General features: G+C 35.6%; 1 protein-coding gene across 1 annotated transcript in view; it reads right to left on the bottom strand.

Annotated features, from left to right (window-relative positions):
- Positions 1–27,253, bottom strand: part of zdhhc17 (zinc finger DHHC-type palmitoyltransferase 17) — a 133,937-nt gene that overhangs the window by 15,463 nt on the left and 91,221 nt on the right. Inside the window, exons 7-11 of the mRNA XM_039762198.1 lie at positions 15,916–15,980; positions 11,420–11,582; positions 8,756–8,881; positions 4,786–4,928; positions 1,619–1,719 (exon numbers count right to left, since the gene is read on the bottom strand). Coding sequence (XP_039618132.1) covers positions 1,619–1,719; positions 4,786–4,928; positions 8,756–8,881; positions 11,420–11,582; positions 15,916–15,980 — 598 coding nt within the window. The remainder of the gene's footprint in view (positions 1–1,618; positions 1,720–4,785; positions 4,929–8,755; positions 8,882–11,419; positions 11,583–15,915; positions 15,981–27,253) is intronic.

A 27,253-nucleotide genomic window follows, 5' to 3' on the forward strand; every position in this document is an offset into this window, starting at 1 on the left:
AGATTTTGTGACATAATGCCATTTAAATATATGACTTCTTATATTTACTTATTACCTCTTTAACTGCGAATTATTCACAGCTGAATGTGAATGACAATAACAGTCTATTTAAGTTTATGTTGATTACACTTTAAAAAAACAAGCTTTTTTTCAATATGCTTGTCATGTATCTTACGTTTTATTGATTTTAAAATGTATCCTGAGAAATTAAACTAACAAGGTTTAAAAATCTGGATGATATTCTAATATATAATATATGTATATAATATATAATATTTAATATATTTTAACAGATTATCTAATTAACAATGGTGTTTGTCAGAACATAATTAATCTTTACTTTTTCAGTCAGTAATAACTGAGAAAAATGGCACTTAAAATCCAAATGAATTAAGGAGGAAAACTATTAGTTTTAGAACTATATAGCAGTAATGTATATTTGCATTAAATGCAAAATCATAATACTTTTCTTTTGTGTCTTGGCACAGAACTAACACAAATGGCCTGCCTGATTATGTTTTGAAGTTTACACAGCCTGTGCGCTGGGATATTTGAATCTCCTTTGAAACCTCAGAATTACTATGTAAATTGTCAAATGTAAACTGGCCTAGTATGAAAGAGTGTGGCAAGCAGCTTTCTCTCTAGGTTGAACCCTGATATGGTCAAGCAGGATACGCACTGGCTCCAATCACCTATAAAAGAATAAGCAGAGATGAAAGAAAGCCGTCTTTACGCACCCATTCACAACAAACCCATAAAACCTGCAAACCTTGTGATATATATTGACCCACTTCGTTATTTAATATCCCTGGTAATGTAACAGAGACTGCATCTATCATTAATAAAATTGTAACTGGCAAAAAAGTAAAAAGTAAAAAAATGCCACCAAATTTAAAAAGGAAAAACCACATGAAACACTAGATGTAAAAACTAACACTGAAAGTACTCACAGTTAAAAAAAAAAAAAAAAAGTAAGACAACATTAATAAAAAGAACACTGAAATTTTTTTTTAATTATACCATACCATTATATCGCTTAACCCTGAGCAGGTATGTTGGAGATTATTTCATTATTTATAACCTTTCCCAAAAGTAAATTTACAGACTATATACATGGCAGTTTGTTTTTATCTATTTTAAAAGTGTTTGCATTGTTAAATTAGTGTTGAACAATATATACAAGAAAAAGGTGCTGTAAAAGCTAACATACAAAATGCTTCACTGACTCTATAAACACTGAAATGGAAGCTTTCATATTTACAATTCAAAAGAATGGTTCAAATCAGTTTGACTTTGATAATCCACAGTTTTACAGCTACATTTCTACTTCTATACAATCAAAGCAATCCTGAAAAACCAAAACAACCACCTCATATGGTACCGAAGAGAATAACTGAAGAAATCTGGTATTTCATATTCAATACACAGTGAATGAAACTGGTCTTGTTGAACTATATATTAAAAGCCACAAAAAAAAAATCATTGACACCCATCCTCAGTTTGTTACAGAGCCTTCTGCTTGATGCTGCTGATGTATGACACCTAGTACCCCAATTAATAAGAATAAAAAGTCACAAAATTACATTACTAGGTGTTTGGTCAATACTTCAAAGGATATCATTCCAAAACCAGAAGAACCATGTCACATACATCCAGAACTTTGTAGCCAGATATATTCCAAGAGGTAAGGCGCTGTGCATGGAATGATCAAAGAAAGACCTTAAAGGGGAAAAAAGTTCATTATTACAACAAAGCTCATCCAGAGAATGTACAAGAAAGAAAAGCAGTACACTTCTATCAAAATGAATTGATTTTTTTCCTAAGGGTAATATGTTCACTTTATCAGAGGAGGAGGAGGTTAGAAGCCCACGCTGATACAGCACAGTGCTGCACCCACCACATGACAAACCAACTAAGGATCCCAGATTAGGACCCAAGTGCAGCCATGCGACAGGTGATACCTCAACACCACACTAGTGGAATGTATTAAAAAGTTGATTTTGACATTCATTTAACTCATTTTAAAAACAGCATATGTCAAACAAATATGCCAACTGTATAGAATTAATCAGAACATTGAATTTAATTGACTTCATCCTTTACCTTTTAAGTAAAAAGAATTCTGGATATACAGTTGTTACAGGTATTGCATAATTAATGTATGGTTCTATTGCCTGGCAAATGATTCTTTCTTCAAGGTGGAGCACACTGCATCAAGTAATGTAAATGTGTACAGTCCTGTTGTAATGAGACTTTTGAGACAGGAACCAAACCTCCAACAAAATCATAAAATGATACACTTGTGGACCTTTTTTGTTACAATAAGGGTGCTCACAAAGAAGTTAAATGCTTTAATTTGAATGCTATTATGGCTGAACTTTACATTTTTTAGGGTTCACTTTTATATCACAAATTTTCAAAGCAAAACCAATTATTTAATTAAACAGTGATACAACTATTTCAGAATTCCTGCTTATTAAAAAAAAAAAAAAAAAAAAGCTATAATTTCCCACGTAACCAATTTAATTTTTAAAGTACCTGGTCAACCTCTTGTGTAAAATACAGAATTAACCATAATTAAACTCAGGGCATATTATTAACCCTCAAGCATAACCAGATGTGTACCAGTTGGTTATCTCATAAAATATATTCATATTTTTAATACACACCTATAAACAATTTCAATTCTACAAAGTAACATTTTCTCACATGATGCAAGTTACTATAATAAGTCATCTCCAACATAATAAACTGCAAATTTATTACAATTACAAATCTAGAAGTCAACGTTCTACTGGAAAATGCTGTTTAAATGATCACTTTTGTTAAACTTAAATGCTTTCTCTTGAATCGTGTAAAGAACTGATGAAAAATGACACATACTTTTAATTCAGTGCAAGACAGAATAATCGATGTGCAGGAATTATACAATAATTTGCCAAGGCAAAATATATTACTACTCAAAGTTTACCCATACATGCAAAACTGGAATATTTACTTAACAGGCCACCTATATTTCCCTTAGTTAATGTGGCTCTAGTAGATTCTGGTTTAGAGGGCAGCATTCTGTCTTTCCTTCAGCTCAAATTCCATATCAGCAGTAGCAACAAAAATATGTACCTCTGCTTGAAGGAAAGTCAACTCCCCTTTTATTAGCTCTGACACAACAAGGGACACCAAGACCCCTTGCTGGCCACGGGATCTCACTGGAACCCCAAATTTGTCTTCACCAATTAACCTGTGACTTTTACGGCTAGGCTCACTCTAGCATTTCAGTAACACTGTCTTAACAGTGAGGAGGAACAAGTATTGGAAAACATCATAAATATGCTTGCAATTCTACATTATGAACACTGTGTGAGCATGAGGAGCCCATGATACAAAACTAGCAGCACTACAAATTCTGTTTAGTAGAACCCTAGATGAAACAGCAAATGAAACCCTGTGAAAAGCAAAAGAAACTGAATATGCATTTTAACAACTCGGGACATTAGTTTAGCTCATCAAGCTCAAATCTTACAAGTATAAAGTACAGGCCTGAGCTAAGTTTGAGAGGAAGTGTACTAAAATATTAAAGTTAGAAGAACTTCTTCAAACAAAGTTTCATGGAAATATGGAAAAACACAGAGTTATAACTAAAACAAACAACTAGTTGATATTTAGGGAACGGCTAATGGAGGATCTGATTTAGCTAACCAAATAACGCATGAGAACTGAATAGTTTTTTCTCACAAAATGTAGTAGAATTTTAGTGGCGTTAGCTGTAGTTCTAAACACATTCCAAGAGTATACCTGATCTCTTCCTTGCTGTAAACTGTATTACCAATGGGAAAGGCTCGACAATATTACATGGGAATAAAGGTTGTTAAAACAAAGTTTTCCTCCACAAGTTCATTCTCAGCGTTTTTCTTCCACTGAGACCTAATGTAATCTAATAGAGCTTGAGAGCAAATTATGATGTTATTCTTTAGATTGCTGCATGGATAAGAGTTCCAGCTCTAGATCCGTGCGAGATATGGATCAGCTTTTGTGATTTTCTTTTGCCCAGCAGTATATTGTTCATTTGCACTTTTTCCTTTTTTCTGTCAAGTCTATTTTAACTTGTGCAGCGTTGCACGGTAAGAACAGACATCCATAAGGCACAACAGGCTGTTAACTCCTGCCTGTGAAAGCAGCAGCAGAGAAGAGCATGTTTTTCATAAACAGTTTGAATCATTATTAATAGCACTTTATATACTAATGACAAAAAAACATTTTAAGGATTAAGAAAGCTATACATAAACCTTGTGAACTTGTTTTCAAAAAAAGAAAAAAAGGTAAATTTGTTTTAGAACTTTTGATCAGCAATATAACTTGGCGGCAAAGCATTGCCCCATACACACAGAAGCTTGTTTGGTTTACTTTGACTCAGTGACATCCTACAGAAACAAAACCTGGTCAGATCAGCCTTAAAACAGCCTTAATTCAGAGCCAAAGGCAAAGTCTATGCCTGGTCAGTTCCCCAAATGTTACATAAATCCATGAATGTCACCAAAAGCAAACAAGAGAGACATTAGTATGCTGGATATAGGCATGCCCTCATTCAGCATTGTGAAACACTATGAATTAAGCTACTCTATTGTGTCCCAACTGCAGAAAAGTTTTCTGCTGACTGGAAGGTAGATGCCAGATGCCATACTTAATGTACACAGATAAGGGAAAATCTAAGGTAGAGCCAACTTTAAAAATAAAAACTATTTGAAAAAATACAGAACACATGTAAACAAGTACTACTGAGCTACTTACTTTGAAAGAAACTGTACGGTGATCCAGACAGCTGCATACATAAGGCCCTTAATAAGCCAAGAGTCAATGTCTAAGTCAGCTATGAACCCCACTAGCCAGATTACAAGAAATGGAGTCCCTAGCATCACCTTTTGCCGAAACTCCTGTTGAAAAATGAAAATGAAATACTTTATCAAATAACTTTACTCTATTTAGGGTTTGATCTTAATGATTAATAAATCCTTAATGAAAAGTGTTTAAACATCTAATTGCAATATGAGAATTTACTGTTTAAAATAAGCAACTCTCAAACAACATCAGAGGGAAACCTATGGTCAGTAATACTACCTTTTTAATGGAATTCACCCTTTATTGACTTTTACTTCACAATGTATGTTTACTAATTTTATTTTATCTCAGGATAGATTCTGTTGGGTTTCATGACACAGGTAGAAAAATCAAATGGTACTAGAGGAGATTGGCGATTCTAAATTGTCCCTAGTGTGTGCTTGGTCTGTGTGTGTATGCCCTGCGGTGGGCTGGCGCCCTGCCTAGGGTTTGTTTCCTGCCTTGCGCCGTGTTGGCTGGGATTGGCTCCAGCAGACCCCCCCGTGACCCTGTAGTTAGGATATAGCGGGTTGGATAATGGGTGGATGGAGAGTGGTTCATTCAGTTTATTTTTCACCTTAGTTGTAAAAACATATTTACAACAACAAAAATCACAAACCCACCTGAGTGCATGTGAAACATTTTACTGTTACGCGGTTTGTGTTGTAAAGTAAATAACAGTTTAGAACTTCTCAGTTATTAAGAGTGTAAGCAGAGAGCCGAAACAAGCTCAACAGAATACAAAAATAATTTTATTACAAAATACAGTCAAAGAAAAAAATTATGTGAAGCCCTAGGAATATTTATGTCCAATTCCCATATAAATCATGGTCAGATCTTCATGTCAGTCACAATAATGAACAAACACAGTCCCCTATAACTAAAGATACACAGATTTTCAGATAATTTTTGACCATATTGAATAAATCATTCAAACTGTGAAAACTAAAGGTTGGGAAAAGTGAACGCTAAGCTAATGACTTTTTAAAAAGCTCATTGCAGTCAGAATTTAGCATACCTGGAGTCCATTTAATGAAACAAGTTCAGTGGTGTGGCCTAGAATTACTTTGATTGATAAAAAAACACTATAAAGTTTAAATTTCAGCTTTTGACAAGAAGCATATCGAGATGGGAATCATGCCTCACACAAAAGAGCTGTCTGAAGAGCTATGATCGAGAATTGTTAATCTATATAAGGCTGGAAAGGGTTACAAAGTCATCTCAAAGATTATAGATATTCATCAGTCTACAGTTAGGCAAGCTGTCTATAAATGGAGACAATTTAATATTGTGGCTACTCTGCCTAGAAGTGGGCGCCCTGCCAAGATGACCCCAAGAGCACAACGCAAAGTCAGCAATGAGGTAAAGAAGAACCCTAGAGTGACAGCAAAGGACTTGAAGAAATCATTAGAACTGGCTAACATCTCTGTTCATGAGTCAACTATACACAAAACATTGAAAAAGAAAGGAGTCCATGGCAGGACACCAAGAAGGAAGACACTGCTATCAAAAAAGAACATTGCTGAACACCTGAAGTTTGCAAAAGAGCACTTGGACACTCCACAACGGTACTGGGAAAATGTTTTGTGAAGTGATGAAACCAAAATTGAACTATTGGGGAGGAACAAGCAGAACTTCAATTGGCGTAAAAAGGGCACTGCATATCAACATCAAAACATCCTTACAGTAAAGTATGGTGGAGGGAACATCATGTTAAAACAAAATCCCAACAGCCACAGTACACACTTCAGTTAGAATTAATGAATATTTTTATAGACAAAAATCACAACACTCTCAATAACAACTACATATTAAGCCAGCAATTAAGCCAGTTGCTATAAGATGTGAAAATATATATACAGTGGTGTGAAAAACTATTTGCCCCCTTCCTGATTTCTTATTCTTTTGCATGTTTGTCACACAAAATGTTTCTGATCATCAAACACATTTAACCATTAGTCAAATATAACACAAGTAAACACAAAATGCAGTTTTAAATGATGGTTTTATTATTTAGGGAGAAAAAAATCCAAACCTACATGGCCCTGTGTGAAAAAGTAATTGCCCCCTGAACCTAATAACTGGTTGGGCCACCCTTAGCAGCAATAACTGCAATCAAGCGTTTGCGATAACTTGCAATGAGTCTTTTACAGCGCTCTGGAGGAATTTTGGCCCAATCATCTTTGCAGAATTGTTGTAATTCAGATTTATTTGAGGGTTTTCTAGCATGAACCGCCTATTTAAGGTCATGCCATAGCATCTCAATTGGATTCAGGTCAGGACTTTGACTAGGCCACTCCAAAGTCTTCATTTTGTTTTTCTTCAGCCATTCACAGGTGGATTTGCTGGTGTGTTTTGGGTCATTGTCCTGTTGCAGCACCCAAGATCGCTTCAGCTTGAGTTGACGAACAGATGGCCGGACATTCTCCTTCAGGATTTTTTGGGAGACAGTAAAATTCATGGTTCCATCTATCACAGGAAGCCTTCCAGGTCCTGAAGCAGCAAAACAACCCCAGACCATCACACTACCACCACCATATTTTACTGTTGGTATGATGTTCTTCTTCTGAAATGCTGTGTTCCTTTTACGCCAGATGTAACGGGACATTTGCCTTCCAAAAAGTTCAACTTTTGTCTCATCAGTCCACAAGGTGTTTTCCCAAAAGTCTTGGCAATCATTGAGATGTTTCTTAGCACAATTGAGACGAGCCCTAATGTTCTTTTGCTTAACAGTGGTTTGCGTCTTGGAAATCTGCCATGCAGGCCGTTTTTGCCCAGTCTCTTTCTTATGGTGGAGTTGTGAACACTGACCTTAATTGAGGCAAGTGAGGCCTGCAGTTCTTTAGACTTTGTCCTGGGGTCTTTTGTGACTTCTCGGATGAGTCGTCTCTGCGCTCTTGGGGTAATTTTGGTCGGCCGGCCACTCCTGGGAAGGTTCACCACTGTTCCATGTTTTTGCCATTTGTGGATAATGGCTCTCACTGTGGTTCGCTGGAGTCCCAAAGCTTTAGAAATGGCTTTATAACCTTTACCAGACTGACAGATCTCAATTACTTCTGTTCTCATTTGTTCCTGAATTTCTTTGGATCTTGGCATGATGTCTAGCTTTTGAGGTGCTTTTGGTCTACTTCTCTGTGTCAGGCAGCTCCTATTTAAGTGATTTCTTGATTGAAACAGGTGTGGCAGTAATCAGGCCTGGGGGTGGCTACGGAAATTGAACTCAGGTGTGATACACCACAGTTAGGTTATTTTTTAACAATGGGGCTAATTACTTTTTCACACAAGGCCATGTAGGTTTGGATTTTTTTTCTCCCTAAATAATAAAAACCATTATTTAAAAACTGCATTTTGTGTTTACTTGTGTTATATTTGACTAATGGTTAAATGTGTTTGATGATCAGAAACATTTTGTGTGACAAACATGCAAAAGAATAAGAAATCAGGAAGGGGCAAATAGTTTTCACACCACTGTATGTATGTGTGTGTATATATATATATATATATATATATATATATATATATATATATATATATATATATATATATATATATAAAATTTCCTAGTACAGAAGATCATTTTAACTTTTATATCACAGCACCTACAGAAACTGACCTTTTGATGACAAATTTAAATTATTTAATGTATTTTTCTGTATACATCTCAGTGCTATGTGGTCTGTCACATTCCAAGACATCAGATATTGATTGCAAAAATGGTATTAAAACTTTTCTAGACCTAAAGTCCCTTATAAAAGTCCATGGCTGACCATCAAGACAAATTAGTTGCATAGCCCCCTTCGTGGGAACCATTACACTATATTGCTTGTGTGAGAAATTACAATTGCAGAGATGAAGCGATCAAAGAAAAAGTGTACATTTTTACCTTATCTGCTTTCAGTCGCTTTAGGAATGAAGGGCTGTCATAACCTTTAGCTTGCCTTGCCTCCTGCAGATGATTGATCATCCACACATTTTTTCTTTGTTTGGCAAGATCTAGAGGAGTCTCTCCCTATGCCCAGAAAATAAAGAAAAACATTATTCATTAAATATATGTGGGAAGAAGAAGAAGAACAACATTTATCTATATAGCACATTTTCATACAAATTATGTAGCTGAAAGTGATTTACAAGATGAAGAAGAAAGGAAAATACGAAAATAAGATTAGGCAATACTAAGTAACAATTAATAAAGTAAGGTCCGATGGCCAGGAGGACAGAAAAAAAAAAAACAGAGGGCTGGTGAAAGAAAAAAACAAAATCTGCAGGGGTTCCAAAGCCAGGAGACTTGTTTAAAGGCAAACTAATATTTATTCAGCATAAATACATTTTACAGTTAATTACATTAAAATCCAGAATGAGGCAGAAGAATGTTACCAAGAACTGGATTTGTAACATAGGCAAATTCTTTGTAACACAAGATATATTTAAAAGAAAGAATTTTGAAAAGAAATGTTGCATTAAATTTTACTTATAAATGTAGATTTTATAAAGTGTGGTATATCAGTGACAGTAGTCTCTGGTCTGTTTATTCCATTGATATATGCAATGCAACATTTCCTAATTTAATCAAATTAAAAGTGAAAAGTGATGCAACAATTCCTCCCCCCAACATGTTTAAGACTAAATCATGATTTATGTAAAAAAAAAAGATCTAAAAATATTTTTAGCATTTTCAGCTATTTAATGTTCTAAAACATTATTGCTCCTTTTATACACAAACTTGATTATTTCTACAGTTGCTATGTACTGTATATACATGCACTTCCAGAACATATTTTCCAATGTTTAAAATACAAAGAAAAGCTTACTTTCATCTTCCTCTACAAAAGACTCAGGCATTTAAAGCTATGTCTACATACTGTATTTGTCTCGTCTGATTTAAAATTGTGCTACTTACAAACTGACAGTGGCTCTTGAAATGCTTGATGACCACTTGTATTTTTTTTATATAAATATGACCAAAACATGTGAGAAGTGTACTTACAAATGAAATATGATTACTGTTGATACTATGGTGAATACAAAAAATCTAAAGAAATGTTCTACTAAAGATAATGAAATCTGAGTAGTAATATTGGATCCACAGCAGAAGCTTTGGAAAACAGCAATTGTGTGTCATGCTATGTGTTTTTATAGCTGAACTTCAATTTTCAGAATAAACTGCTTCAATACAAACATCATATGTTAGATATGGAAGGTGATGGAGCACCTTCCTAGAAGTCACAGATCATAAAATTTAAAATTAACAACACAGTAATACCTTAGTTAACAATCCTTTGAGTAAAAAGCCCCTTCATACTGTATTTAAACATTTTTATAAGGGAATAAATGTAATGTGACCGGTATGTTATCAAAAATATAACGCAATATCTTCAGAAACTAAAATATGTATTAAAAAGAACATAAGAAAAGAAATTTCAAATACAAGCCAATACAGTGTGGAAGAGGAGGCACAAATATAGAGTACTTTTCTGAAAACACTTAGGAGGTGCTTCTCCTTTGGTAAAATGCATTGGCCTGGGTGCATGCCATTGTAGATTCTCCTTAAGAATCTGGGCTTGGATTAACTCACACAGTTGGGAAAGTGAAGCAGATGTTGTTGCTTTCAGCCTCAAGGGAGGTTCAAGGCAAAGTGAACATGCAGGCTGTCCATAATGCAGATGATAGCACATGGGGTCATATGAAAGAGCCATCTAAAATGGAGTTGTGGCAGCGATGGACAAGGGAGGTAGGACAGTCAAAGGAGGAAGCAGTCAAGGTAATGGACAAGAGTTTAAGCTGCAAAATAAACAATTTCAGATAAACATTTACACACAGAATTTTAGCTGCTTTGAAATGATCATGTTGAGTTATTCTGCTCATCTAAAGACTCAAAGATATGTAAATGTTTTAACACTGAATAACCACATGGGAAAGGAATCATGTAAAACTTTGATTTCTTGTCAAGTGCCAAAAGTCTCTTCCATAAAATATTGTTACTCTCTCCTTCCTTAAATGCCATCATAAGAAAAACAAAACCTTCTTCTTAATCTGGTTTAAGACGACCTACAAACTGTCCTCTGTTATTAGTAGAAGGCAAAATCTGTGCCTTAGTATAAGGCAAGAAAATAATGATTGACTCCAATCATGATGGACCAAACTACAGCAGTTAACAAACCTATAATTTCTTGTAGTTAACAGTACTGTGTTATGTGAATTTCCCCTTGGGATTAATAAAGTATCTATCTATCTACTGCCACCACAAAGTTCCATGATACTAGATTCAAAAAGAACTGACATATCTGTATGATGTTTTCACATTCTCGCCTTGCCTGCACGAGCATCTTCCCAGATTTGTTGTTTTTCCCCCCATATAACAAAGACATGCATGCCAGATTAACTGGTGTGATTGAGTGCGGATGTGAATGTAAGTGTGCCCTGGGACATAATACCATCTTATCTGAGCCATTACTCCAGAGAAAAAAAATATTGCAAAAAAATGTAAAATCAAGTTGATCTTTCCTCCTCTGCTAGTGCTTTAAGTAAAGGATAGTATCTGGAGTCTTACCTTGATATTTTGAGAGTCCACATTTGCACCAGCCTCTAACAACAAACTGATAACTGTTGTGTTGCCAGCTAATACCGCCCAGTGTAATGCAGTGTTCTTGTGGTACTTGTCACCAAGATTAACAGACACATTGAATGTGAGCAAAAGTCTTGTGGGATCAACACTGTAAAATAAAAAAGATTACTATCAGAAACAGGAAAACATTTTTCAAACAAAAAATGATCCTTGAAGGAAAAATAATCTGAAATATTCTTTATAGTGGCTTGTACTATGGCATAAATTGCAAGTTCCATAATTGCTCCGAAATTGTAAGTGACACATTGATAACAACATACACTCCAGCAGCTCCAGTATTTTAGGAGTACTATTGTACTAGGGTGTTGTACTATGTTAGCCATTATGAATGTAGTGAAAAGTCAAGCAAAATGACACCTTTTATTGGCTAACTAAAAAGATTACAATATGTAAGCTTTCAAAGCAACTCGGGGCCCCTTCTTCAGGCAAGATGTCATTTTGCTTGACTTCTCATTACAGGAGTGCTGCTTGAATTTATCTCACAAATCATCTCTGGAAATGTGTCACAATTTTCATATATTGATAATCAAATATGAAGATTATCAAACATGTAGATTGTTGCACCACCATCAATATTATTACTATTATTAATTAGCCACTGCAATCTTATTAAAATACTGTATTTTGTTTTTATATGTTTGTTAATAAAGTACAAACTTAACTATAGAAAAATGTTAGTGCACATAAAACGTAGTATTAGTGATTTCCAAGACTTGACAATAGTGTTGCACCAGCTGTTTGCTAAGAGATCAGCATCAACCATTTTTTACTCTTCAAACACAATGAACATCAAGAGTGGCTATTCTTGACATGCATCTGCATAATGGGCTACTACTGTTAAGGTGTGGTTATGTACACCTTTAAGAGAGCAGAGAGTTGTGAAAAGAGTTGGAGTGCAAATTTCAGCTGTTATTAGCTATTATTATTAATTTCAAGTACATCGGGGCAAGCAGCGTGCTATTCTTTTCGCATCCTAAGCAGCCATTCGCAACAGAGGACAATGAGTAAATGCAAATGCTGTCTTTGCCATCACATATTTCAGTTGGTAGGATGTTAGGGAAGCAGGCGGCTTGCCAAGGCTCAATGTACAGTATATAACCATAGGATTGAAACAGATTGCCCACAGACAGAGCCAGAGACATTAATTGTGGATTTAAGTCTTTTAGTAAAGTTTCAAGTAAAAGGTTTGTTGTTTTTATTTGATTGTGTACAACACATCTGTCAACTGCCACTAAATACCAAACGATTCAGTTATTTTCTATGCTGGCTACTGTTCATTTGTCAATAATCTATACAAAAAAGTACATTTTGCTTTCACACTTGTTGGCAGGTGAGGCAAACGTCTGCAAGTCTGCCATCTGCATGTTATTTTCATTGTAATTTTCTGCACAATACACCAGAGAAACAAACTTGCAAAAAGTTCTATTTATAGTTAACAACACATCACTGATTTTCAACTTCAAATTTTAATACTTGTGCTGTACAAATTACTTGACAATAACATGAAAGCAGCTTTCCATATTATCAGAGTAAACATGTTGTCACATAAAACAGACTTCATGAAAAAATGTCATTAATTTCTAAAGCATTGATCTATTACATTCATGTTAACCCTTAGTTCCTTTAGGTGTAGAGACCTAAAGCCCAACCCAGCAGTAATGATAAGCAAACTCAGCGGTGTTCATTTCACCTCAAGTTCGGGGAGAAATCATAAAGTGTTTGCGATTATCGCTGAACTCTGTGAAATGCATTGAAGTCAATGAGGCTGGACTAAATAAACTAGATTTGACTAATAAGATTATAATGCTGCAATTATCCCTGAGGGCTAAGGAAACATCTGCCAATATATATTGGGACAATTATTAGGGTGAAAAAGGTGACCAGAGCTGTGCGGCAGCAGTGCCAACCACACCCCTATGCCTCAAGCCAGAAAAGTGCAAACATATCTTTCACCAATACAAAGCGAAACTATTGCTTTGTGTGGTTTTCAGAAAACTGAGTTTTTTGAAAAAATATTCAGCCCTGGGAGAAAAGGAAAAAAAAACACCCCTAAAAGAGTTAAAGGTAGAAAATTCAAAGTGACGTGTCATGATTGGAGCCGCTAATTCATTCTGTTTTCTGAAGTCGCACTGAAGGCTCTCCAAACTGTCTTTGCTGATGCTTTGCATTATTGTTTTTATCAAAATGATAAAAGTATCTTGTAAAAAGTAATAAATATTTCATTATTATTATTATTTCATAAGAGTCTCCTGTGTTTTCTGGGGGGCAGTGAAAGGCTTTTTCAAGGTTTGTTTTCATTCTCCATGTGACTAATTATGCATACATACAGCACACGCTACTTTCTCTTATATTGATGTGGAACTCAAAAATCGAACTGAACCTCTGACAATAAGCAGAGATACAGTGCCCTCCACTATTACTGGAATCTCTTGTAAAAATTAGTAAGAAGCGTAAGAAAAAAATCACTGCTGAAGAACCATCATCTTGCACTGAAAAAAGAGAAACATCTGACTTTTAATTGAAACAAGCTCATTCAAAGAAAAACAAAGCCCTTGTCAAGAAATAATTTTAAGAAAAACACACGTGCCTCAATTGTTGGCACCCTTGGAAATTAATGTAAAACAATGTAACTGAAGAGGAAGCAGGTTCCTAAAATAGAATTTCATAACATGTTTTTTGTCACTTTACTGAGGACACCAGTCTGTGTCTCACAGAAAGTTTGTTTCTAAGGAGACTTCCCTATGGTGGCATTGTCACAGAAAAAGCATGAACTGGTGACATAGCCTCAGGCTTCTCTCATGAGTTTACTGTGCACACTGCAGTAAACCCGCAAATCAATCCAAACCATCATATATTCAAATATCCAAGGGTGTCTTCTTTCAAATAAACCCTAGTTTCTATAATGTTGTCTCTCTTTCTTTATAAAAATATGTGAACTGCACACATATACTCCAAGGACAGCAGTGCATCACAACTGTTTTTATCCAAGTTCTCATCTGCTTCAAGTACACACTGTACAGTGAAAGTCTCATTACCATTGGAAAACGGAGTTTCTGCTCATTCTAATGATGCATAGTTGACTACGAACAGCCATTCATATTGCTTAGCTGTGTGTAAAAGACGGGGAATAAATGGCACCTTCAACAGCTCATCTTTATACATCGTTACACATAAAGCTTCAGCCAGATTCTCATCACAATTTTGACTCTGTTGAGAGCAACACATTTAATGAAGGACTTGATGATATGCTTCATTTATAAGTACTGCTTTTTAGTATAAATCTGAAGCATTGCAGTGTGCAGTTTAACAGTTAAAGTGTGATGGGTTTAATTTCCCTACCTGGACACTACGTGCTACAGAGCTCTTTCAATTCAACTTAAGAGTACAGGCAATATTGCTTAGCGTACCTGTGAGTACTGTTAAGTTGTACGTGTGTCTTTCAGAGTTCCATGTGAGGACCCCCACTTCGATCAAATGTTACTGTATCTCTCTATTCACGTCATTGTATTGTGAGCGCATGAGAGAGAAAAAAAGGTGTTTCAGCTAGTGGCCTGTTCATAGTACAAAACCTTGCCCCCAACAAAAAATATTTATACCATTTTTTTTTATTGTTCTTGTAAACCTGGAAATAAGAAACAAGTGTGATTAAAAACAAAAATTAAAATCAAAGTGCATGCTTTTCAGGGGGTTTGGGTAAATTTACGAAGTGAGAAGCATAAAAAACAGAAGAAAAAAATTCCCTATAGCTCCGTTGATCCCTTTGGTGGCAGTTTCTGGGGATGGTGTGGGGTTGGATTGTACTGTGAACAAATCTGATACAACTTTAAGGTAAAGAAAATGCAATAAAACTAATATTACTTTATATAACACTTTTTAAAATGTATATGTCGAGGTCAAATACTAATAATCACTGAACACAGGAAAATGTAATAATTAACAGTCAGCTCAAAAATGTTATTCAACTACTGTCTACTTGGAATCATTTGGAAAATATATATTCTTTGCAAGTGTGTGTTAAAGATTTGCATAGTGATGCTCTACAACATGAGATAGCATACTCATTCCATTTCAGATACAGATGGCAAATTGTAGGAGAACGCAGTAACAAGTCTAATTACCCTGAGTAAATCATTTACCACAAGTAGTCTAGTTATTTGATAAACTACCAGTCTACAAAATCAAATAAAAAATCCCTCCAGACATCTACGAGTATTATTCTATACCTACATCTGGTTGTATTCACTGTTAAAAGATGTTATATAAAGCACCTTAACAGTGCTCCCTGAAAATTTCCTCTCGTGCAAACCGTTTATGAAATGGCAAGTCTATTTGGTGTTTCGAATAACTCCACAGTAAAGTTAGAATATATTTCTTGCATACACGTTTACATCAGTCACATTAGTTACAGAAAAACTACATACCTGTGTGTTCGGTATGCTGCCCACATTAAGGGAGTCATTCCATTTTGATCCATCATATCTACATCCTTATGAAAAGGGGAAAAAATGATAATTAGACTAAAAAGAAAAATACCAATAATTAGGATAGTATTAATATTAAATATTAGGAGAGAGACAAAAGTGATAAAATAGATGAACCATTTTACAAAAAATACTTAAAAACTATAAACACACTAGTGCCATATTAACCTCAGATTTTCAGATTAAATTCATAGATTCTGTGGATTTTCAACTAACTTCCACTTAGTTTTCTATAAAAACCAGCACATAATGCACATACACAATCCTGCCCTGTACAGAATATATTAATATGCATTGCCTTTATTCTGCAAAACTGTCTATGATTAAAATGCAGGCAGGATGGCACCCTAGTGACAATGTTTATGACCAGAATCCTTAAAGAGAGAGATTTGGAGAGTTGTGTGTTGATGCAGGTAGATTTATAAAAACAAGAAACACTTTAACGTTGACAAAATACATAAAAACCTGTGGTTAGGCAACAATAAATTAGTTAAATTAACAGATTGCACAGTTACCTAATCCCATACAGAATGGGCAGATACAAAACTTAATAGTAAGAGTTACACAAATGAATTGACAATTTTATGCAATTTGAAGTATATTATAATCTGGGTATGGAGTTTGAAAGTACAAATATCTGGGAGATGTGCGGTAGTAGATGCATCTTTGTTCTTAACCAGAAGGTGCACAAACATGATTAAAAAGCATGCTATGTTAGGGTAAAACCTAAAGCAGATTATCCTTAGGATTTATAGTACACTTATGCATCCACATCTGGAATATTGAGTGATGTAATGGTCACTATTTTAGACCACCACCACAGAACTGAGAAAAAAAAAATCAGGGAAGAGTTATAGGGAAGAGCTACTATAACTGCTCCAGGTCTATGAGGTGTGATCTATAAATTGAACCAGACAATTTAAACTGAGACTGAGTAGTCCATCCATCTATTTTCTAAACCAGTGATTCATAACATTTTGTAAGTCACTGACCCCTTTAAAAATCTGATGCAAGCTATGGACCCCCTTCCCCAGAAATATTCACATGAACAACTTTGCATGCAATGAATATAATGTACTATATTTATCGAGATTTGATTGCCTCATACATATATGACATACACAAAGTAAAAAATCTTATATAAAAAAAACACTCCTTTTTTATGCAAAAAGTTATGGCCACTCATTAGAACTATGAAATACAATCCTCTTGTGCAAATTAAAACAGATCTACTACTACTACTACTACTACAACATCTACTTTAAACCAACAGTACCAGGCTGTATAGTGAATATAAAAGTTTTAAATAAATTTTTATCTGACCTTCACAGACCCCCTGAAACTCATCCATGGACCCCTTTAGGGGTCCACAGACCTCAGGTTAAGAACCCTTGTTCTAAACCTACTTACACTGAGCAGGGTCGTGTATAAACTGAAGCCAAAGCAAGGAAAGGTAAATGGATGGATATTTATTTGTCCCCAGGGGGAAATTTAGAATTTTACAAAAACTACTTAAATAAATACATTCATAAAAAGAGAGGTGAATATGTATAAACATATGCACAATATGGTCTCATCACAAACCAGAACAACTAAAAAAGGAAAATGATTTAAGAAAAAAGAAATTCTGATTTGGCAGTCCCAGTAAGGCATTATGCAGACATATTACTGTTGGTATAAAGGAGCCCCAATAGATCTTCTTGATGCTCTTCTGCTGAAAGTACTATGTTAGTGTGTGAGAGAGAGGATGTGCAGCATTGTTCAAACCACCACTCGGGTTTTGTTGCAATTCTCTCCTTTGCTACTACCTCAGGGGGTCCAGAGGTTGTCCCATAACTGAGCCTGCTCCTTTAATTAGCTTGTCGAGTCGGTGGGCACAAGGCAGAAATAATCCCTGGAAGAGGTACCAGTCTTCACTGTGTGAACACACACAAACTTGAGCCAATTTAGCATTACCAATCCACCTAACTTGCCTGTCTTTGGACTGTGGGAAGAAACCCGGGTACCTGAAGGAAACCCATGCAAACACAGGAAGTAGAAGCAAACTTCATGTAGGGAGAACCCAAGATAACTAGTGACATGAAAAAAATGTTTAAATCGATGGATAGCAGATGTTAGTTTAAAATATACGAAAACAACAACATGAGGACACAGACAGAGGTGGGTAAAGGAAATTTTAGCACAAACATTTGCTGTGTTTATGGTTGCATTTTTGTTAAGAAAAGTTATCAAAAACTGTAACTAATAGCACCACGCTGGTGACAATCAACATCTATGGGAAAAAACAGGTGAAAAGGAATTGATTATGTCAGGTTAAATAACATGCTAAAATCAAATTAGCACTTCAAATTGTTACCATGAAAAAAAATTACATCACCACATGGTGCTCAACAAGAAGAAATATGGAAATAATTGTAAAGAACCAAAACAATTTTAATTTGCCTTTGACAGCATCAGCATAAAAATGGTTATCTAAGAAACAGTACATAATGTTCTTAAGTTTTGCATTTATTAAAGCGGGCTGAGATTTTTGTTCTTTCCGGCTTTAAGACAGACACAAATTACAAACATACTCCACATTTTTCAGGACAGACAGAAGGTATCAACAAACATCAAATATGACAATGAATGAAATGACACCCAAACTAAGATCAGGTATTATCAATACATGCCTCAGAGGATTTTCAACATAAAAATGTTTGGAGCCTTTTTGATTACCATCTGGGTAATTCTTGTCAGTTATTTTTCTAAATATGAAATCCTGTTACAGTTGTGTGCTTTTCACCCTGGATGAGAAGAGTCCTATATGGCTGGATTATAGATTATGTGCTGCCATTCAGAATCCCGGTGATTGCTAAATTACATGCTCTATTCATCAGAATAGAGCTTGAGAAAGGGGAGTAAACAGCAATAACTGAAGACATTACTTACATTTTTAGACAGTTGACCAAATTCTAAAGTCACTGAAAATAAATAAATTGAACATAGCTTCCAGAAGAAATAAGGCAACAGAGTTGAACACAGTGAAAAATATTCCCCATAATTCACGTATGTGTCTTAACATGCTCATAAAGAATGCATGTCTCTCTACCTGTTCATTTTATACAGACAGAGCATTCTAATCTGAAATGCCTGGGATATTTTCAGATTTTGGAAACTTGCATTTTTATAATAAGATTTAGGGGCACCTTACCTCAAGTAGGGAAAGCCGCCAAACCAGCTGAATGACGCCTTGCACATACAATAATTCATATCATTGAGCATTATAATGTGCATTGACATGACAAACATAATAAACCTCAAAATTGATTAATATGATGCATAGGCTGTACATTACATCCCTTTTAAAACAGGCTTGTCAACTGTTTTTGGTAGCTTAGCAGCACTTGATATTTCCCAGTGTGCCCGAATGTGATAATCAATTGGGTTTCATTTCCTTGCAACGTTCAATGCTTCATAAGGCACCAGATTGTCAATATTGTGTAGTTGCTTTGTGGTGCTTTAACCTCCACAGGGGAGTTCCCTTGACTCCATCACACTCTGAAACAAGGAATCTCTTTTGAATCTGCACATATATTATATTAATCTACTTATTGCTGAACGCATACTTTCACTTTTGAATCCAAGTTTAAAAAAAAAAGACAGCGTTGGTATGGAATTTTTCATGTGTGACATCATCTCTGCACTCAAAAAGTTCTGGATTTTGAATCATTTTGGATTAGGGATACTCAAACGATAATATTGTGTGCCTTTTATTAGGTAACTATCCTAGGCCACTTGTATTAGCACACATGCTTTCAGCAGCCATTAAAGAAAATCATAGTAAAAAAAAGACCAAATGACTAAATTACACATTCATTTTATAACCCAAAATAGTCAATCATAGATGTATTCAGGGTTCAGGAAGGGGCGGGGGAGGAGGGGAGCACGCTTTTAGGTTTAAATCTCTCCTGCCCTTAAAACTGTATTCTATTGTTCCAACTGATTAAATCATAACGGGAATTATGATTCATTTATTTCCTCCCCTATAAAAATAATTGCTGGCTATGCTCTTGTACCTTATCATCTGTTTTTAAGATAGCTTTGCCCACTTCAAAAGCACATGGGGCTGGAGCCTATCCCCAAAATATTTGACACCAGGAAAGAAGCAAAACTAACTTCCAGCAAATCTTCAGAATATGAGAGGAATTTAAAATCCTTCTAAAAAATCTGACCAGATAGTGTCCAGGATATAAAAATGTAATGCAGCAGTGCAAATTTCTGGTTACCCAACAAGAATTACACATTTAAAAACACTTTACAATTAACACAGTGAAACAGATGTACCATTACCACTCAAGATCTGTTTAAAAATAGTAGTGCCATAGATGAATGAGTTAAAGACTAATATTTAGAAATGCAACTTACATTATTAGTTTGAGGTGCCAGGGGATTCACTGCCTGTCTGACAGTGAGTGAGTTTGTGTTAAGTACAACAGCTTACATTTTTAATTAGAAAAAGAAGGGATATGGGAGGATTAAAAATTGCTGCTTATTAAACAAGGCTTTTTAGCATAACAGCAAAATGTGTCCATTTGTAGGATTGTTAGCCCTATACAGTATCTTCTTGATAAAACTCTTACGAACATTTGACAGATTTGTGGCTTTTAAAAAATACATACTGTGTTTATTATTTGTTTGTGTGTGTAACACAAGAAAGTTTAGGTAGGAAAAACAAGCACTACATAATTAAAATGTGACTCCGTATTTATAACTACATCTCAACAATAAGGAATGTCTAGATGTTACACTGTAAAAACCAAACCAAAGAAAAAACTAAATATAATAAAAGATCCTGTGCAAATTAATGATTAAGCCATTTGTTTAACTGTGTTTAACTACCAATATCAAATATTTGAACCAGTGTTTGAGAAAATTTATTTTTTGCTAGACAAATGGTGAAAACATTTTTATAAATTAAACAATGTTTCAGGTAAGTAGATTACTGAAGAAATGAAACTGTATGACAGCCTGTAATTATAAGAGGCATTTTATTTTCTTTAATGCCATATTTATTATGGATTCATATTCTCAATACACATTTTATTAGTTTAGAAAGTAAAATTTTAGTACAATTTATTTATTTTAGCATTTTTATGGTTACTCAACAATGAGCCTACAAAATTTCATTTTGTTAGTAATAATATTGAACAGGTAATACCTGTGTTCTACGGCTTATTTGTAAAAATGCCAGTTAAACGTTTGGTGGTGTTTTGGGGGCTGTTAGGGAGGGAGATCTGCCAATCCAGTAATATAGTATCAGTGATTGGTATCAGCCTTTAAAGAACCTGACCAGAGAATCCCTATGACAAATGGTACATGCATCTCTTAGACAGTAGCAAGCAGACAGTTGTATAATAAAAAGATATGTTTCTTGCGTATCTTTTAAGCAACCGGACAGTCTTAATAACATTAACATTCCAATTTTATCTACACGAAATAATACTTTGTTCCAGATTTCCATAACAATTGGTGGGTTAAAGTGCTTCTTGGCCTCAGTTTCAAATGAACTTATTAATTTCAACTGGTATCTCTCAGCATTAGGCCATTTATTACCAGCATGTGCACGGCTCCATTCTGGAGAGTACACATAGAGACTAGCAGATCAATGAACATTAGAACACTCTAGACAAGAACAGGCCATTCAGCCAACAAAGCTCACCAGTCCTATCCACTTACTTCCTCCAAGAAAACATCAAGTCGAGTTTTGAAAGTCCCTAATGTCTTACTGTCTACCACACTACTTGGTAGCTTATTCCAAGTGTCTATCGCTCTTTGTGTAAAGAAAAACTTCCTAATGTTTGTGCGAAATTTACCCTTAACATGTTTCCAACCGTGTCCCCGTGTTCTTGATGAACTCATTTTAAAATACAAGTCATGATCCACTGTACTAATTCCCTTCATAATTTTAAACACTTCAATCATGTCACCTCTTAATCTTCTTTTGCTTAAACTGTAAAGGCTCAGCTCTTTTAATCTTTCCTCATAATTCAACCCTGTAGACCTGGAATCAGCCTAGTCGCTCTTCTCTGGATCTTTTCTAACGCTGCTATGTCCTTTATGTAGCATGGAGACCATAAAAAGCACACAGTACTCTAGATTAGGCCTCACCAGAGCATTATAAAGGTTGAGCATAACCTCCTTGGACTTGTACTCCACATATGTGCTATATATCCTAACATTCTGTTAGCCTTCTTAATGGCTTCTGAACACTGTCGGGAAGTTTATAGCTTAGAGTCCACTATGACTCCTAAATCCTTCTCATAAGGTGTACTCTCGATTTTCCGACCACCCATTGTGTATTCAAACCTAATATTTTTACTTCCTATGTGTAATACTTTACATTTACTGACATTAAATTTCATCTGCCACAAATCTGCCCAAGCCTGTATGCTATCCAAGTCCTTCTGTAATGATATAACGGATTCCAAATTATCTGCTAATCCACCTATCTTGGTATCATCTGCAAACTTAACCAGCTTGTTACTTATATTCCTATCTAAATCATTTATATATATTAAAAATAGCAGCGCCCTAGCACTGACCCCTGTGGAACACCACTCTTAACATCGGCCAGTTCTGATGAGGTTCCTGCACCATCACCCTCTGCTTCCTGTGTCTGAGCCAATTCTGCACCCATCTAAAAACATCACCCTGAACTCCCACTTCTTTTAACTTGATGCCCAACCTCTCATGTGGCACCTTATCAAATGCTTTCTGAAAGTCCAGATAAATAATATCATAAGCTCCACTTTGATCGTATCCTTTTGTTGCCTCCTCATAGAATTCCAACATGTTAGTAAAACACGACCTCCCTTTCTGAACCCATGCTGACTGTTCAGAATAACTCCTGTCCTTGCCATGTGTTGCTCAATCTTATCCTTAATAATTCCTTCCATTAATTTTCCTGTGATGCTTGTTAAGCTTACTGGCCTATAGTTGCTTGGATCTGCCCTGTCACCCTTTTTATATAATGGGATGATATTTGCCATTTTCCAGTCCTTTGGAATCTCTCAGTGCACAGTGACTTCCTAAAAATGTGTCAAGGGTTTATATATGTACTCACTAGCCTCCTTAAGAACACGAGGATAAATATTATCTGGGCCTGGTGATTTGTTTGATTTCATCTTATTTAATCTGAGCAGCACTTCTCCCTCTACAATTTCCAAATCCCTCAGTACCTCCTTAGTAGTGTTTACCTCTGGAAGGTTGTCCACTTGCTCACTTGTAAACACCTCAGAAAAAAGTTTAGGGCATCTGCTATTTCATTGTCTGTATCTTAATTCCCTTTACTATTCCTGATGAACTTGACCTCCTCCTTAACTGTTCTTTTACTACTAAAATACTGAAAGAATCTCTTGGGGTCTTCTTTCGCCTTATCTGCTATATTCCTCTCCAACTGTCTTTTAGCCTCTCTGATATCCTTCTTAATGGTTGCCCTCATGTTCTCATACGCTCTATGATTCTCTTTGCAGTCATTAGTCTTATATGCCTTATACAGCAGTTTTTTCCTTTGCAACTTCTTTTTTAAATCTTTATTAATCCATGTGGAGTTTTTTAGTTTCCTATTAATTCCAAATTTAGGTATGTATCTGTCCTGCATTACATGTAAAACATTTTAAACCTGTTCCACTGCTCCTCGACTGTCTCCACATTTAAAAGCTTATCCCAGTCTATCCTACTTAGACTTTGTCGCATCTGCTCAAAATTAGCCCTACCAAAGTTCAACTTAACAATTTTAGTCTTTGCATCTGTACTCTTACAAAATACTGAGAATTGTATTACATTATGGTCACTTGACCCTAGTGGTTCAATCACCTCTACACCCTCAATTCTATCCTGATTATTACAGAATACTAAATCCAGACAGGCTTCACCCTGTGTTGGTGCTCTAACATGCTGTGTTAAAAAACAGTCACTGATTACTTCTAAAAACTCCTGCTCTTGTGCTCCTCCATCTGTAAGGTTATCCCAGTTAATATTTGGATAATTAAAGTCCCCCATGACTATAATATCCCCCTGTAAACTTGCCTTTTTGATATTACTAAAAAGATGTGTGTTGAAATTACTGTCTGAATTGGGTGGTCTATAACACACTTCTAAAATAAGGCCTATTTCCCTAATATTTTCCAGGCGAAGCCACATGTCCTCACTAAGATGGGGCTCATCATCCAACTGAAGAGGTCTTACATTTAAACCCTGTTTGGCATAAACAGCAACCCCACCTCCTTTTCTGAACTGTCTATCCTTCCTAAAAAATGTGTATCCCTCTATGTTACACTCATCTTTGTTATTTAGCCAGGATTTCGTTATTGCTATATCATAATTATGCTCTGCTACATACAACTCCAACTCACTTACCTTATTTTTGATACTTCTAGCATTAAGGCAAGCCATTTTTAATTTGTTACTCAATGACTTAAATAAAAATTCTCTCTGACCAATCATCATTGCTTCCCTGATAAAATGTGTTAAAATACATAATGAATATTTTAAGTGTGTATGTACCTTTTAAGTGAGTCTGAAATTTTCAATACTAACATATAGTTACAATATCATTCCCAAGCTACTCTAAAGTCCCTTTAGCGACAAACATGAAGGTTCATCCCATGACCTCCAAATGTTAAATATTTGTAAAGTATATTGAGTTAACACTAGAATTACCAGAGCCTACGAAAAAACTCGTAGATCCGTCCCACCTTAAATCGCTTCTTAAAACCGTTCTTCACCTCTCCGCCAGTGTCTTTTGTTAATTTAAATGTGCTGATAAAGAAAAGTTGCAAGTAGCCGGCTATTCCATCCCCCACCGACTTAGAACCTGCACAAACTTCTCCTAGCTCATGCCTTGATTGATTATCTGGGAGTGAAGTGGAGTTTTAGAGTGGAAATAATAGATCATTATTTGGAATACACGCATTTCACGTGTGTTCCGTTTCTACAGTAATCTGTGTAAACACATTTTTAAAACAGAAGCGTTTTTCATATTGTAGTAGTAAATGACAAAATGTAGGCATAAACTATATATGTATATGTATGAAGCCTGAAATCCAAATATCAAAGAAACAGTTTCACAAAAGGTACAAATATAACAGAACAAGTATGCTTTTATTCAAAAATATAACCGCAGAAAAAAAGCCGGCTTAGCATGCCACATTGACACATACTTATTTCAACTGCCACGGTAGCATAACGGTATCAGCTGCTGACTAGTAATCAAAAGGTCATGAGTTCGATCCCACATGATTCAGTATTGAGAAGTAAACTGCTCTTATTCTTACTATTTTAAAATAAAAACATACATTTGATTTCAGTGTGTAACAGCCAGTGTAATTTATGATACTTGTAAAGGTTAGTTTTTTTTTTTTTGTATTCACTTTTCATTCTCTCAGTCGTGTTCAAGATCCTTCCCTACCTCCCCCACCCCCCAATCTGACACTGCTGTTTTCACATAAAGATGCTCTATAGCTCTGCAGCGTACTTGTGACTGCATTCTCGTACTCTCGTATTCTCGCAGAGTCTGTGTGCACTTTTCATGGCATTACGTCTATTTTTTGAGCATGCCCGTGTCGCTCAAACACAGGAACATATGTTGGTGTACAAGTATAACAAAACAAGTGCACTTTTATTATAGACTATAAGTGAAGAAAAAATAAAGCAAGTTACAGTAGGCGGTTGATACGACAGCTTGCATGGTGCAATGCTAAGAACTGCTGATTTCCGATCCGTGCTATATAAAATCATCACATTCAAATATTGACAATTCCCAAACACCCTTCCTACATTCACGACATGTGTACTTGTTGCAGTGTGCACATCTTTCTGTGCTATGGTTCCTATTACACTGAATGAGCACCTGACACTGTACTTTCTTCCCTATATAAATAACAATTGAGCTATAGCGTGTCTCCAAATAAATCACATTTGAGCTATTGCGCGGCTTTATGTGAAAACAGTGTCAGATGATGGGGGGAGATCGTGAATGTGACTGAGAGAATGGAACTGAATTATAAAAAAAAAAGCTAACCTTTACAATTATCATGCATTTACACTGGCTCTTACAGACTGACTGAAATCAAATGTATGTTTTTATTCTAAAATAGTACAGTACATGCAATATTATTTGAAAACTAACAGCGTCAGAACGGGTTTGACTATGTGCTCAATCTGACGCTGTTCGTTTTCAGATAGTATTGAATGTACTGTGCGTTGAAACTGCTGCACTGAATAAGCTGACGCCTTCTGTAACGGCATCAGCATGTATTCAAACCCGATCTGACGTTGTTCGTTTTCAAATGGTTTCAAACGGTTTTAAGAAGCGATTTAAGGTGGGACGGATCTACGAGTTTTTTTCGTAGGCTCTGGTAATTCTAGTGTTAATAGATGATAGTACACTATAATTCATTAGAACTGTATCATTCACTAATCCCTCCTGCGTTAACACCAGAATCCCTGAAGCCTACGAAAAAACTCAAACCCGCAGCCTTTTGGTTATAAAGCAGCAGCACTTACCTCTGCAACATCCACAAATACAACTTCAATCTCATTTATCTCAAAATAATCTATCTGTATGAACAGTTCCAGTCTGGTTTTCGTCCCCTCTACAGTACAGAAAATGCACTTATAAAAATTACTGATGACCTTCTTCTGGTTTAATTACTATTCTCATCCTCCTTGATCTGAGTGCAGCCTTTGACACTATTTGTCACACTACTCTTATCAATAGATTATCTTTGATTGGCATTACCCACACACCACTAGATTGATTCAGATCCTACCTCTCAGGCCACACTCAATTGGTTCAGCTTAAAACTTTCACATCCCAACCCACCGCTGTTACATCAGGTGTGCCCCAGGGCTCTGTCCTGGGGCCCCTCCTTTTCATTATTTACCTCCTTCACCTTGGAAATATCTTTCGTAAATATAACATTAGCTTCCACTGTTATGCTGATGACACCCAGCTCTATCTCACTGGCAAACCTACTGCTTCCTTTCCACCCTCCTCCCTTACTGATTGCATAGCAGAAATCAAATCCTGGTTTTCTACAAACTTTCTTAAATTAAATAGTGACAAAACTGAGGTTCTCTTCATTGGTACAAAATCAACATTATCCAAAACTGATCAGTTTTCATTTTTTATTGATAATTCCTCTGTCTCCCCTTCCCCACATGTTAAGAGTCTAGGTGTCATCCTCGACAGTACTTTATCCTTTCAGTCCCACATCAATATCAATTCCTGGTC

This window comes from Polypterus senegalus, chromosome 8 (genome assembly GCF_016835505.1).
Source record: "Polypterus senegalus isolate Bchr_013 chromosome 8, ASM1683550v1, whole genome shotgun sequence".
In the NCBI taxonomy this organism is placed as follows: domain Eukaryota; kingdom Metazoa; phylum Chordata; class Cladistia; order Polypteriformes; family Polypteridae; genus Polypterus; species Polypterus senegalus.